Consider the following 13,982-nt stretch of genomic DNA (forward strand, 5'->3'; position numbering starts at 1 on the left):
CTACCTAGAGTGAGGCAGGTGCTCTGTTTACATTAGGTGAAGAAAGAAAGGAAGGAAGGCCAGCTATCTCTATAAGTGGGTAAAATTTGCAAATAATAAATTTATTGATACAAAATGCAACGGTCTCCTCCTGTACGTTTTTCTTCCTAAGTGTGAATGAAATGGAGGTGCACTCAGGTAGCACATGCTGATGATCCTTTTAAAATACCAAACAAAACACTAACCCAAAGATAGGGTAAATATGCATCATCCTTATAGTCTCAACTTGCCAAATGACTATTTGCCAGTGACTATTCGCCAAGGGACATATTTTGACTCTTCCTTCAAAGGCAGTTGAGGGAAACTGCTTCTTTGAACTTAATGATCAAAGATTCTGTGTGAAGTGACCGAAGTCTTAGATAAGCATGACCGGGTGGCCAAGATTTCACAATAGCAAAACCCAGGCGCAAGTGTAGGTGAGGTGACTGGACGCAATGAAATCTGTATTTTTAGACTTTTTAAAAACTCAGAAAAAATGTATTAACATATAGGATCCCATGTTAAGAAAGATGTAGCTTTCTTAATGTAAGAGGCATTAGAAGGATTAAAATATAAACACTTCATGACAATTACTAATTATCTTGTTCAAAAAACAAGGTTGGCCATTTTAGAAAACTTGGGCTGCCAAGGCAACTCCAGTGAACTTGGCTTTCTAAAGGGAGGTATAAAAGGCAACAGGGACTGACCCTTCCCCGAACAGAATCAAGTGTAGGAAGTCAGAATACCCCCAAATGGGCAGAGGCTTATAGGAAATTTAAAGATGGCAGTAACTACAAGCTCAACAAGAGTTTTTTTTGTTTTTTGGAAAAGGGTCTTGCTCTGTCACCCAGGCTGGAGTACAGTGGCACAATCACAGCTAGCTGCAGCCTCGACTTCCCGAGCTCAAGAGATCTCCCCACCTTAGACTCTTGAGTAGCTGGAACTACAGGCCCTTGCTATCATGCCTGGCTAGCTTTTGTATTTTTTTTGTAGAGATGGGGTTTTGCCATGTTGCCCAGGCTGGTTTCAAACTCCTGAGGTGAAGCAATCCATCCACCTTAGCCTCCCAAAGTGCTGGGATTATAGGTGTGAGCCACCATGCCTGGCCAACAGGTGTTTTATAAACTCAGTTTTAGCACTAATGCCACTGCAGATAGTGTGATGGTCACATGTAACTGAGGAAGCAGAATGGCTTAACTCCTATTTTGTATCTTCTTCAAAAATATTTTTATAAAAGTGACAAATGATTAAGGTTAAGTGGTATGTTAAAGCCTGAGATAACTGATAAATCAGAAAGTGAGCATCTGTCTACGTGAAGTCCAAGCCTCTGAGCCATGGTAATTACACCCACAGGCCCACAGAAAGCCTGCTTATTACAGGCTGGGTTCTGCTGAAGGACCAAAGCTTCCTCTTAAAAGAATTTACATTTGTACGTTATAGCCTTTGGCTTAAAGTAGTGATATTTCATGAGTGTTTATGCTACAGAAGACTTTTTTCCTTAGGGAAGGTCTTGCATTTTAGTCATCTTGGTGGCCTTAATACCTAGTATACTACCTAGAGTGTGGCAGGTGCTCTGTTTACATTAGGTGAAGAAAGAAAGGAAGGCCAGCTATCTCTATAAGTGGGTAAAATTTGCAAATAATAAATTTATTGATACAAAATGCAACGGTCTCCTCCTGTACTGTGTTTGAGAGAGATCGAAGAGAATGGAAAGAGATTTAAGAAAATAGGCCAAATGTCAATTCAAAAGGGACAAAGTGTTCTAAAAACTACATAAATTGACATTCACAACTGAAAATTCTTCAGAAATAATTGTTAAATATATGATTTGTGACATTTAGGGGAATAAAGCACTGACTACCAGGAGCCAGTACAGATTCTGGAAAAACAAGCCAGGCCCCTATAACTTCAGCTCATTTTAAAAATAGGGTTTCCAGCAAAGGAATGCTTTGATGTATTTTGTAATATATTTTGACTTCAGACAAGATATGGGTGAAGTGTTTTTCAAGATTTCTTGTGGAGACATATGTTGTCAGCTAAATAACTCTACTCAAGGTATAAATGCTTAGGACTACTGTAAGCAGCTATGTTCAGCATCATTCTGCAGGTCTTTGTCCTTGGTTCTGTGCAGTTTATTTTAATTCAGTGATTTAGATAAGGAAATATAAGTTGTGCTTATTTAATATAAGCTGGGAGGCATAAAGTATAAGATCACATTATCGAGATTCAAAAATATCCCAACCAGTTAGAAAATGGTTTAAAATGATTCGGATAATTTCTTATTATATTTGGCCGGGTATTTATATCGTTTAAAAAAAAAATCAAATGTTCTATTACAGAACACATGAGAACGACCTAACAGCAGGTGATGTAAAAAAGTTCCTAGTGTTTTTAGCTACTTATAACCTCAATATCAGCCAACGAAGTGCAATTCAAGGAGCTAATGCAAACTTAGGGCACACAGTAGCACTGTACTCAGCAGACCAAATTCTGGAGTACCTTTTTCTGAGACAGTGCCTTGTGCTGTCATCTAGGCTGGAGTGCAGTAATGAGCTCTCAGCTCACTGTGACCTTTGCCCCACCAGGCTCAAGCGATCCTCCCACCTCAGCCTCCCGAGTAGCTGGGACCACTGGTGCATACCACCACACCTAGCTATTTTTTTTTGTATTTTTGGTAGAGACGGGGACCTCGCCATGTCGTCCAGGCTGGTCTTGAACTCCTGAGCTCCAGTGATCTGCCTGCCTTAGCCTCCCAAAGTGCTGAAATTATAGGCGTGAGCCACCATGCCTATACCTGGAGTATGTTGATTGTGGGCCATATTTCATGTAAAGACAGTGACATATTGTGTGTCAAAGGATGGAAAAGATCAAGAAAGTTCTAGAAACTGTCACCCGAGGAATGGTCAAGGAGAATGAGGATGTTTATTCTGGCAGAAGAATTAGAGGAATTCAAAATGGTTTTAACATATATGGGGGTGGGGTGTGTGTGTATTATTTTACTTTTTTCTGGAAGAAATACAATATATTCTTCTATACTCTAGAGGGCAGGGCCTGGACACATGACTGGAATCTACATGGAGGCCGAGCTGGGGTCAACAAAGTGAAGCACAGTCTAAGGATTATGGCTGTCATATGTGGAATGTGACACTGTATGTATGAGTGACCTCCTTGTCACTGGATGACCTGGCAAGTGTACTAAAGGGAGAGCCTTCTGGGTGGCTGGAAGGATGCACTCCAAAGCCACTCCAGGTTGCACTCCTGATGCAACTGGCCATCAAGGAAACAGAGACAAAAACCACAATAAAGCAGCAGCTCCTTTCTCCCAAATGACTATGTATTTGTTTGTGTTAAAAATAACTTTTTTCCCCTTTTTTTCAGGTTGTCAAGGGAATGTCTGAACAGAAGTGAAAAAGATATTCAATTACATAATATGCTTTAACAATATCATATTAGGCCTCAGAAAAAACTTACAGTCGTCCGTCTACTCACTGTTTATGCACTGACAGGTCCGACAACCATTGTGATCGCGTTTGAAACCATTAATGCAGTCCTTCCCTGTCAGAGTGCAGTTTGATAACTCCCCACATGCAGGTGGATCAACTGTGATGATGGTTGGTTCTAATAATAAATAGAGAAAAAAATAACCAATGAAACATATGATTACCTTTTAGATGCTATTCAATTTTTGAAATTCCACACCATAATGTTACAAAAATCAAATCAATAATTGTCATTAAATCCTAAACTTTTATGCTCTAGTAATATCTTTAACCCCTGAAACAGATATATTTGTGTTCAGATTTTTGAAAATGTGAACACTCTACTTCTTTGTGTTTGAGCAATTCATGCAGTTTTTGGTACCTTCACACAATTCTTCTCTGATGGTCACCACTACTGGAAGCAGACGAGAGAGGTTAACATGAACTCCATTTAAACTCTTAACTGCTCTTCTATTTCTTCCTGATGTTTTCCGGTTTATTTTTTGTAATAATCAGGATACAGCTGTCAACTATTAATTATCTCACTCCCATTCTGTAATACTTCTGAAATCGGTTACTTTTTTCCAAATTAATAAATCAGTTTTTGAGACCAGCTTAAAACACCTGGATTTCTTTTATCTTTTATGTGGCACTCCCTCACTTATGATAGATGATACGACAGATAACTACACACTTATCCTCAGGGCCCAGAGACTTGTGGGAGCAGAGGGAGATACACACATTCAGGAGAAAGGGTGAGCAGCCACGCTCAGAATAAAGGCACTAAACAAAGCAAGACCAGAGGTGATGCTTTACCACATTAATAAAGAATTGCTTTGGGTAATAACTACATATACTTACATAAAGCATATTATGTGTTTATATAAGGTTTAAAGTGCTGTTCATAAATGCCTTCCAGCTTTACCATATTCCAATGAGGTGGGTGCTATTATTATCCTCAATTTACAGATGAGGAAATCTAGCGCACTGACTTGCCCATGGTTACAGCATTAGTTTGTGGTGGACCCAAGATTCAAACCCAGGCAGTCTGACTCCAGTCACACTCTCAGCTTCTGTGCAACACAAAATCTGCTGTAATGGTACCTGTTTCTCAACGCATCAATAAGGAACAGTTTATATAATGCCAGGTTGTGGGAACGGTGTTGCCAAAGGGAACAGAGGCACTGACATACTTGCAACATCTTTTCAACCAAAATACACTAACGTCTTCAAAGTAAGCTGTCGCTCACAATATCTTTGTGAAAGAGCTGAGTACAGAATGTCTCTACCTACATTTTCACAGATGGAAAATACGAGGTGCAGAGAGCGTAACTGGCTTATCTAAGTTTACACAGTAACCCAGTAGCAGGCTGGGAATAGAACAGAACAGAGGTTCCTAACCTCCTGTCCAACACTCTATCCATTAGTCCACACTGTCTTCTCGAGTTTCATCTCCTGTTACCAGGGAAGAGAGATCAAAATAAGTGTTTTAGCTGCCACTGCTGAGATCAAGAGTTCTAAATTTTTATCCATCTACTAAAAGGGGACAGTGATTCAACTCTTCACAGGTAGCAGGCAATGATGACTTACTAAAGAGATGCTTAGATCAGCATTCTCCCAGTAAAAATATGTATCAAGTGAGTATAGCACATTCTCTATTCTTAATACAAAGAAGAGCATCTTACTGAACAGCATCTTACTAAAATTTTTATGTAAACTTTTCACTGCTATAGTTTCTAATTTCCTTCAATAGCCAAGGTATTCTTCCTGACAGATAACTGTAAACATCAAAAAGTAACTAAAGTTTAGTTGTTCTAAGACATCCTGAGTTAGACACAGTATTGCTGCTCCCCTCCATTCTCTTAAAATTTACTGCAAACATCTTCATAGTTCTCAAACCTATTAGTCTTTCTTTTATCACTACTTTTATTAGCTACCCCAAATAATTATTCTATTCCAATCTTCAGTCCCAAGACTGCCAATGTTTTGTCAAAATTACTCTAACCACAAATATGAGAGAGCGCAGAAGGCAAGTATCAGGTTTAAGTAAACCCACCACAGGTTATCCCAGTGAGAAAGGACTTCTATGTTCTAGAGTGATTAGGCTAAAGTTGAGGGAAGAATTCTGAACGCTATGCACGCTGCTTTCCTGGACAGCTTATGGGTGAAGAAATGTCTTAAGCATATCTACACATACCAAAATCTTCTATTCTTCACTGACATTTAAGATGTGAAATTTATGAGAAACTTTTGCCTTCAGAAAATATACTATGGAAAAGTATATATTGAAGAAGATTAAACTGACCTTGAAAAATGTATAATCATCATAGGGTAGTATGGAATTGTAGCAGCAGTGAATTTTAGGGATTTGCTTAGAGAATCCATTGTCCAACTTTTACAAAGATGATCTTCTACTTCTAAATGATACCTGCTCTCAGTAGTGATGTATGTTTTTTTTTTAAAATATATTATGATTAACATGCGATTAAGGTTGTGATCTGTGGCTAGAAAGTGAAAGGAACAAATGGACTGGGTTGTTTGAGGATCAGAACCACAGTGCTGACTTGGGCAGCCCCATATCAGTCATAGAAGCCAAATGGCTTCAACAGTTAGGTACACAGTCACAGATGTACACCTAACACACATTTCTTCAGGAGAGGCAATATGTTCAATATATTTTCCTAAAATATTCAGTATAACAGGTTTTTGTTCACTTGAACAAATAAAATTGCATAAAAGGGCCGTTCAGTATGTGCTGGTCTTACAATGTGTGTGTTAAATATTTCAGGTAAAACAAGTCTTATGGGATACCTTCCAAGCCTCAATGCTACAGCATGCAAGAAGCAAAAAATCATTTTGTGCCTCTGAAATTAGTATTTTCCCATTCACTTATGACCTATAGTAGATGAAAGAAACAGGGAAGTACAGCCATTTCAAATTTTTACACCCTCAACATTTAACATGAAACACAGAAAAACACAACAAAATCTTTCATTCATGAAAACTTTCAATTTACTTTAGAACTATTCAATTTCCCCTCAATAGATTAGGCTGAACACAACAATAGTCATTGTGATATATTAAATATAGCTAGAAATCTAGGTTTTCTTAAGAAGACATTTTAACACTTGGCATCTCATTTTATTACATTTAACAAATACATCTCATTTTCCTACTCAGATATAAAATGGAACAAATTTTAAAGGTTTTTTTCCGGGTGGTAACACATGTGTCTTGGGTCCTTACTGCTAATACCCTATGTAATTGGCGTAACCGTTGAGTTGTACACATTTGCAGGCAACTAGTTGTTTCCTGGCATTTCAATTGAAGTCATCCATTACAGTCATTTTAGTGCTTGGTTTCCTATCATGGGAGACCATAGCCAGAGTAGTTAGATTTCCGTGAGAACAACATTACAACAAAAATATGACCTGTTAAGTATATATAGATTATCTACCTATTTATAAATTATCTACAAAAAAATCTCATATTATTGTTAAACATATTTGAGAGTTTGCTTCCAGTCCAATATATTATTATATAATCTCAGAACTGGTCCTATTACTAATGTCAGGGCAACTTTTTGAGAAACAAGTGCCATGAGACAACTGAGATTCAGTTTCTTATGCTAAATAATTAGCTCCAAAGTGAGACATATTTGACACCGTTCTCAGTTAAAGCATTTCAAATCAATAGTATATTTATAATTCTTAAAGAATAATGACCAAGAGCTGGTCAGATTCTTAACATAGCTTTTATCCAAGAGAGTTCCTGGTGGGAGAAGAGGTGATTCATGGTATCTCAGTATGACTGTTTCTCAACCAAAAAAATAAAGAAGCTTGAGGGAGTGTCAACAAAGTATGTGAGATATACATTCTGCTTGTCTAAAAGTTAGAGCATCCTGAAATTTGCTCATCAGGAATTGTTATTATCCCAGACTTTTCTCTAGTCTATGCAACAGTGCTTCGAATATGGAAAATACCTGTCGTGTTTTGGTCTGAAGACCAGAAGATTCTCATTTAAATCCTACATTTCTGTGCTCCTATGTTACATGGGGTATGGCACTGAAATTGTGTGTCAGAGAATACAAGCCTTTCTAGAAGGATGATGGTGATCCCCTATCTTTGGCATGTCTGGTAAACAAAGTTCAATTGAACGGAGGTCCTGCTAAGATTTCTGGAGGCACTGATGCATCCCTGTACGTGATACTCGTTGCTTGGAGCAAAGAAAACTGTCCCCCTTTAAAATGGCTGGGTAGAGATGTGTTAGTAGGCCTCTTTCAGAGGAGATAAATGGTCTTAGATTTCCTCATTTAGGAGAATGAGGAAATGCTTGCATAAAGGTGGGGTTTTGGAGAGGGGAAATTCAGTGAAGTACTGTTTATAGGATCACCCTGAAATTCTATCTCATCTTGTATTGAATCAGCTGAGGAATTAAAGAAATACCTTAATGTCCTCCAAAGGAAGAAGGCTTGAAACAGCAGGAATTCACTGTCTTTGGCTACAACTATTTCTAAAGGGAACCCTCCAACAGCTTCCTTGTGGAGAAGAATTCTAGAAATAGTCTGAGCCTAGAAGCAATAAAGAACAAAAATGGGTGTTTGTTATGTCTACATCGGTTTGCTGTTTCCTACTCAGCACCTGAGTGGGAAACTTTACTCTCCTCAACCTGTTGTTTTCTTGAACAATTTTTAGAGACCCTCCAAGCACCTTACACTGTCCAGAAGAGCTATTTTTAAAAGAACCCTTGGGATTGTGTCAGGAGTGCAGATGCTCAGCCATCAATTCTTATCCCAGTCTTAGAAAACAAAATTCTGAAAGAAAATATCTTATAACATGCAATAACATACACAAACACATGTAGATTCTCTATTTTACATTTATTAAAAATTTAGGGTAACTTCTTTCATATCCTAAAAAGCCTAACAGCTGTCTTGTCAGTAAAAGTATTTCCAGGAAAATGTTAGTCTTTTTTACAAATTAGAGAGCTTCAGACACTGTTATTGAAAAACACCATCAGTATTTTATATTGATGCTCACGTATTTCCTAGGAGCAATTTTATCTACTCAATGGCAAAATTAAGCTACTGGGATCACAATTAATTTGATTAAAAATATAAAGTTAAAATGAAAATCATGAATCTAACTTTAAGGCCATGGTACTAAACCATAAATATATATTCAGTTATTCAGGTGTTATAAATGTGTTAAGCAAATCTAAGCTCTCTACTTTCTTGCCTCTTGTTATTTTATTTTATGAGAAATTCTCCAAAAAGTGGCCAAAGAAGTAAGAAGCTGAAACTCAAATTCAGCCTTTTAAGATGCTGGTATAAAGTTTTTAGATCAGTCTTATCCTCACATTATATAGTTCAACAACTCTGGGAGAACAATAAAAATGAACATATTTTGATCCTCAGTTATTTTTAAATGTATAATTATGTATATTCACTTTTGAAACAATATAAGAATTAGTTTTTATATTTCAGGTACATGTAGCCTAAATGTCAATGTTAATGGATGCTTTTAACTTGCTGTCTAATCTGTATTACTCCACCGAACTTCTGGTTTTGAATTAATCCATACAAGGTTCTTAGATAGATTACTAGGAGCTGGTTCTCTCTCATAAATAATATTAATTATCTCCATTGAGAAATGTGTGAAGCACTCTTTCTGATTAGCAGCCCTGGGAAAGCTGACAACCAATTAGCAGCTCTCGAGTATGGGTGGGTGACTCTGTAAATGTACAACTGTGGAAGGCATACACAGCCATCCCTGTTGGGTCTGTGTGTAGCACTGTCTTGTCAGGAGGGTAATTAACTCTGTTTCCAGATTCTGATTGTCTCTAGGACTGCTGCCTCACTGTGCTGTCCTCTGGTGAACTGCAGGCCTGGCTGTGGAAAGCAGCTGTCTGCCAGCACCCTCCGTTCCTATGCATTCATACGCACACACACCCACACACTAAGAAAAGTCTTTCTGGAAAAACCTCTTTGTAGGCAAATTTCTAGAAAAAAATGCTTTTTTTTTTTTTCCTTTTTATTTTTCTTCTTCTTTTGAGATGAGGTCTCACTATGTTGCCCAGTCTGGTCTCGAACTCCTGACCTCAAGCAATCTTCCTACCTCAGCCTCCTAAAGTGCTGGGATTACAGAAAAAGTACTTTTTAAAGACAGATACATTCTTACATTTCTTTACAAGTGAAAAAAAATTCAAGTAGAAGTATTAAGATAAATGAAGCTAACAATTCCTATCTGTCTCTCGTTTCTCTTATTACCTCTTCTTTCAGGCTTTAATAATGCTTTGCAGATTTCACACAGCTCTTCTTTGTAAATTCCCAAGCCTGCTTATTTGATTATGAGAGATAAAAATGAACAATTATGCTTTCTTTTCAGACTTACTTCAGGCGCTCTTTCTTAAGGTAGTTTTATTTTTCTATTTTGGGCAGGGAGTGGGGGGTTGGAGGGGGCTGAACTTGGTTAAGCAATGTGAATATCCAATGAGTAGGAAAATTCCAAAATGTCACTGACTTTACATGGCAGTTCAATGGCTAAATACATCAGGTCTCCTAGCCAGGGCCGTAAAACTGGAGATAAGACTGGCCAAGACAGTATCAAAGCTTGTCTGTTTTGCTGTATTTTCATATGTCATGCTGTCAACACAGATGCTTTTCAAATGTGACCCATAACTGGTCAGAACACCTTTCAAATAAATCACCAAATTGTCAACATAATTGCATCTTGGGAAGGAAAGTACAGTGAAGATGAAATTTTCCCAAATGAAGCTAGAGGGAAAACTCTACTAAAGCAGACAATAAGAAAAAAAAAATTGAAGATATAAAAATTCCCTAATCTGGAAGTGGGAATTTCCGTAGCGTTTGAATGTGTACTTAAGAAAGCCTCATTAAGTCATGGAAAAAAGTCTCTTACGGTTGGAGTTTTCAAATTCTTTTAGCGGCTACACATTTGGTTATCCTTTTTCCCTTTGTACACTTCTCATAACAACACCTACATCCTTGTAATTTCTGAAGTACTTATCTCAGAGCAGTTTATTTTATTTTAAAACGAACAGTGTGCAAATGTTCCCAAGATTTGTATTATTTTGTGATCAGAAAAGGAAGCAACCATGTATTTATTTTAGACCTATTTATTAATTTTGTATGCTTTTCCCAAGGAATCTTGGCTGTTAGACATATTAATATTTTTCTTCCTTTACCAAAACCATATTTAATAGGAAAAGATGGTAGTATTATTGAGATTAATAAAAGACCACAAAAGACAAATTAAAAAATTTTTTTTATAGAGTGGGGTATCTTTTTCCAGGAATCCAGCTTGAGACAGCTCACAAAATTATCACTGGATTCCAAGAATCTAGATCTTTTATACTTGTCTTACATTTTATTGTTACTCTTTTTATTGCTAATGTTCATAGGAATTATATTTTGGTAGCTTTAAGTGGAAATAATGTGTTATATTAACAGGTATGCGGGTTTGTGTGTGTGCACATTTAAGCAGCTATTTTCAACTTGGAGGGTGGGTCAGGCGGTCAGAATTTTGGTAACTGGAACCTAGCCTTCTGGGAAATGATTGAAAACCAGGGAGGAAGGGTCTGCACGTTAGGGACAATACTTCATTCATTGTTTATAACCTCAGCACCTAGTACAGTTTGGTCTATAGAACTGCTCAATGAATGAACAAAACGGGAAAAAGAAAGACATCTAAACACCTAAAGTCACTGTGCATTATTTGGCAAAGAAGAGCTCCTATTCGAAATTGTCCTAAGAGGCTGTATCTCTAATTTTCTAACTTTTAGAAGATTAGACAGTAAGTTCCTTAGGGTCCACGCCACTGTGGCAGTCTTTTGCACATAGGAGGTACACAATAAATGAGCTCCACTGAAGCAGAAAGCCAGATCTGAAGGCTGTTGTAAACCTGACGCACTTAATAATGGTGAAAATGGAGTGCAAATCCCCAAATCCAAGCCGTCCAAAATGAGATTACTCAGTGATGACACTCGGTTTCCTGAGATGGGTTAAAATACGATCATATGATCTGCATCTTTGGCTTAAGAAGGCAGAGAAGTACACAAAGCATTATAGAAGGCCTCCCATAAAATTCTTAATGTAAGATCTGACATCCCAAATTTTTAATTATCTGGAGAATTCACTTCTGGAACTACCCTACTCCTTGATGATGCCAAATAAAAAGTGTTATTAAAATAATTCTGAAAACAGCTAGGCAGTCATTCAACTCAGGAGCTCATCTTCTACTGCGTGAAGTTATGGGCACTTTTGCTGACTGCTTGGCAAACTGACAACTGGGTTAATTAGAGACTGACAAGAATCAGAGAAAGAAAAGGAAGAGTGCAGAGCAGAATGCACACGTGCTGTTGATGGTATCCTGGTGCCTGGCAGACTGATGGAGGCTGAGCAGCTCATTTACTCAGTGGGGACTTAAGTGCCAATGGTTAGGGCCTGGGGCCTAGAATTTGGATGGATATGAACAAGAATGGGCAGAGGTCAAGCCTGACAGGATGGGAGAGTGGGCCAGGGCTCTTGGGTTGAGTAATGTCCCTAGGTGGGAAGATGCAGGAATAAACAAGTAGAAGCAGAAAACAGATCCAGCTCTCCCAGAAGTCAAACAGCAAGGTCAAAATTCCAGTCAGAGGCTCATGAGAAGAACCCTGGATCAAAGGCTGGGCCACAGAGTTCAGAAGAACAGTAACTGGGTCTCAGCAATGGGGATGGAGCCAGGAGTGAGACTGGCTTTTGAATCTACGCCACAATGATCAAGTACTTTGACATTCATCATCTTATTTTCCTCATCCCATCTTCTCACAATGATCAAGTACTTTGACATTCATCATCTTATTTTCCTCATCCCGTCTTCTCACAATGGGGGTCTACTGGGAAGCAATGCCAAGGTCATGGATCTGGAGTCAGAAAACATAGCTTGAGTCCCTGCTCTCTCATTAAGCTAACATGTTATGATGGACCTCTCTGGGCTTCTAGAAAATGGGAATACTCATTATTTCTACCTCACAATATTCCTATAATGCTCAAACAAGATTGTCAAGAAAAGACTCTACTGTAAGGGTGACAGCAACATTACTTCTTGTTGTAATTATTGATGTCATGCTGATCTTGTCTGCTCAGAGCTACAACTGGTCTCAGGTAATGGCTAATTAATGAATTCTTAGCCCTTTCACAGACCTAATGCGCCGCTGATAAACAGTATGGCAATTGGTTCAGCATTCTGAACCCTGCCTGTTGTAACTTAAACATCATTTTTTATCTCCACTGATAACGTGAAAAGCATCTGAGATGGTGGGTGGGTCTGTGCTATCTTTTCACATGGTCTGGTAGGCTTTGGAGCATGTTAGTGACCAGCCAGTGGCGCCTTTCACATTTGCTGAGTAGCAGTCTGATATCATTGTTCTACATTTTGACTATGTCTATGATGTCTCCAAGAGAACAGAAATCTCTTAGTAATCAGCTAATCCAATGTCGGTGGAAACAATGACTCTGTGTGCCTGGCCCCTGTTCTTCCTCTCTCATGATGGGGGCCTTGCCAGATCTTTAGGGACAAGGGCAAACTCATCACAGAATCATTTATACTACTTTTTATCTTTGCCAGTGTTTCTGCCACTCTCAAGTTGAAAGATACAGAAGACCTATTTCCAAAAACTGTCTTTAACGAGCAGATCTCAGTGTTAGGAAGTCAGGGATCTCAAACATGTGTCAACAATAAGAGAAAGTTCAACCAGTACTTTCATAACAAGAATTGTAGGGGCTCCTCACGCAATGAGTCATGTTCTTAGTATCTCTGTCACAGGACTGTGGAGCACACCCCCTGTGGAATTCGTCTAACATAAAATCTCCATGGAATCTTTTACAAACTTGATTCCCAGAAAGGATGAGAGATTTATGGCTTTGAAAAGATCTGAGCTTGCCGGCCCTCTCAGTATGCAAGGCCCGAGGCCATCCCAAGTGGATAGCTTATTATCTCCAAACATATTATAGCTTCCCTAACAAATAGAGACTCCCTGAATTGTTTAAAAGTGAGTTCACATGCAGGGCAATAGCTGTCCAATTAAGGTGAAAAAGAACATGATCTCCTGTCTTCCTACTGATAGGCAAACTAAGAGGGTTCAACCACCATGCAACGCACAAAGGCACAGGCATGGGCAAATGGTAGGCACTGAATATACATAAAGGAGCATATAAATATACCTCATTAGATTATGTAACAGATCCAAGGCAGTCTCAAATTATATCATGAATGAATACTTTTTTAAAGTAAGGAAATGGGGATCCAGGTAAATTTTAGCTAGAAAAGAGTAAGCTGCAGTCAGGGATGAGGTAAGCACACAGAATGCATGCTTTTGAGTTCTGGTGCTGGTCGAGTGGTGGCTTGCAAATCAACTCTCAGTTTGCTCCAGCAGCCAATGTGAAAGTTACATGATTCGCAGGGTCCACAAGGATCAAGTACTTGG

The 13,982-nt window shown here is 38.4% G+C and overlaps 1 protein-coding gene across 4 annotated transcripts in view; it reads right to left on the minus strand.

The window, feature by feature from the left end:
• The window catches only part of CRIM1 (cysteine rich transmembrane BMP regulator 1), a 198,558-nt gene that overhangs the window by 48,419 nt on the left and 136,157 nt on the right, over nt 1-13,982 (minus strand). For all 4 annotated transcript variants that reach the window (XM_032178495.2, XM_032178499.2, XM_032178498.2 and 1 more), the window contains one exon: nt 3,508-3,636. In XM_032178495.2, the coding sequence (XP_032034386.1) occupies nt 3,508-3,636 (129 nt within the window). The remainder of the gene's footprint in view (nt 1-3,507; nt 3,637-13,982) is intronic.

Source organism: Hylobates moloch, unplaced genomic scaffold, assembly GCF_009828535.3.
Source record: "Hylobates moloch isolate HMO894 unplaced genomic scaffold, HMol_V3 SCAFFOLD_15, whole genome shotgun sequence".
NCBI lineage: Eukaryota > Metazoa > Chordata > Mammalia > Primates > Hylobatidae > Hylobates > Hylobates moloch.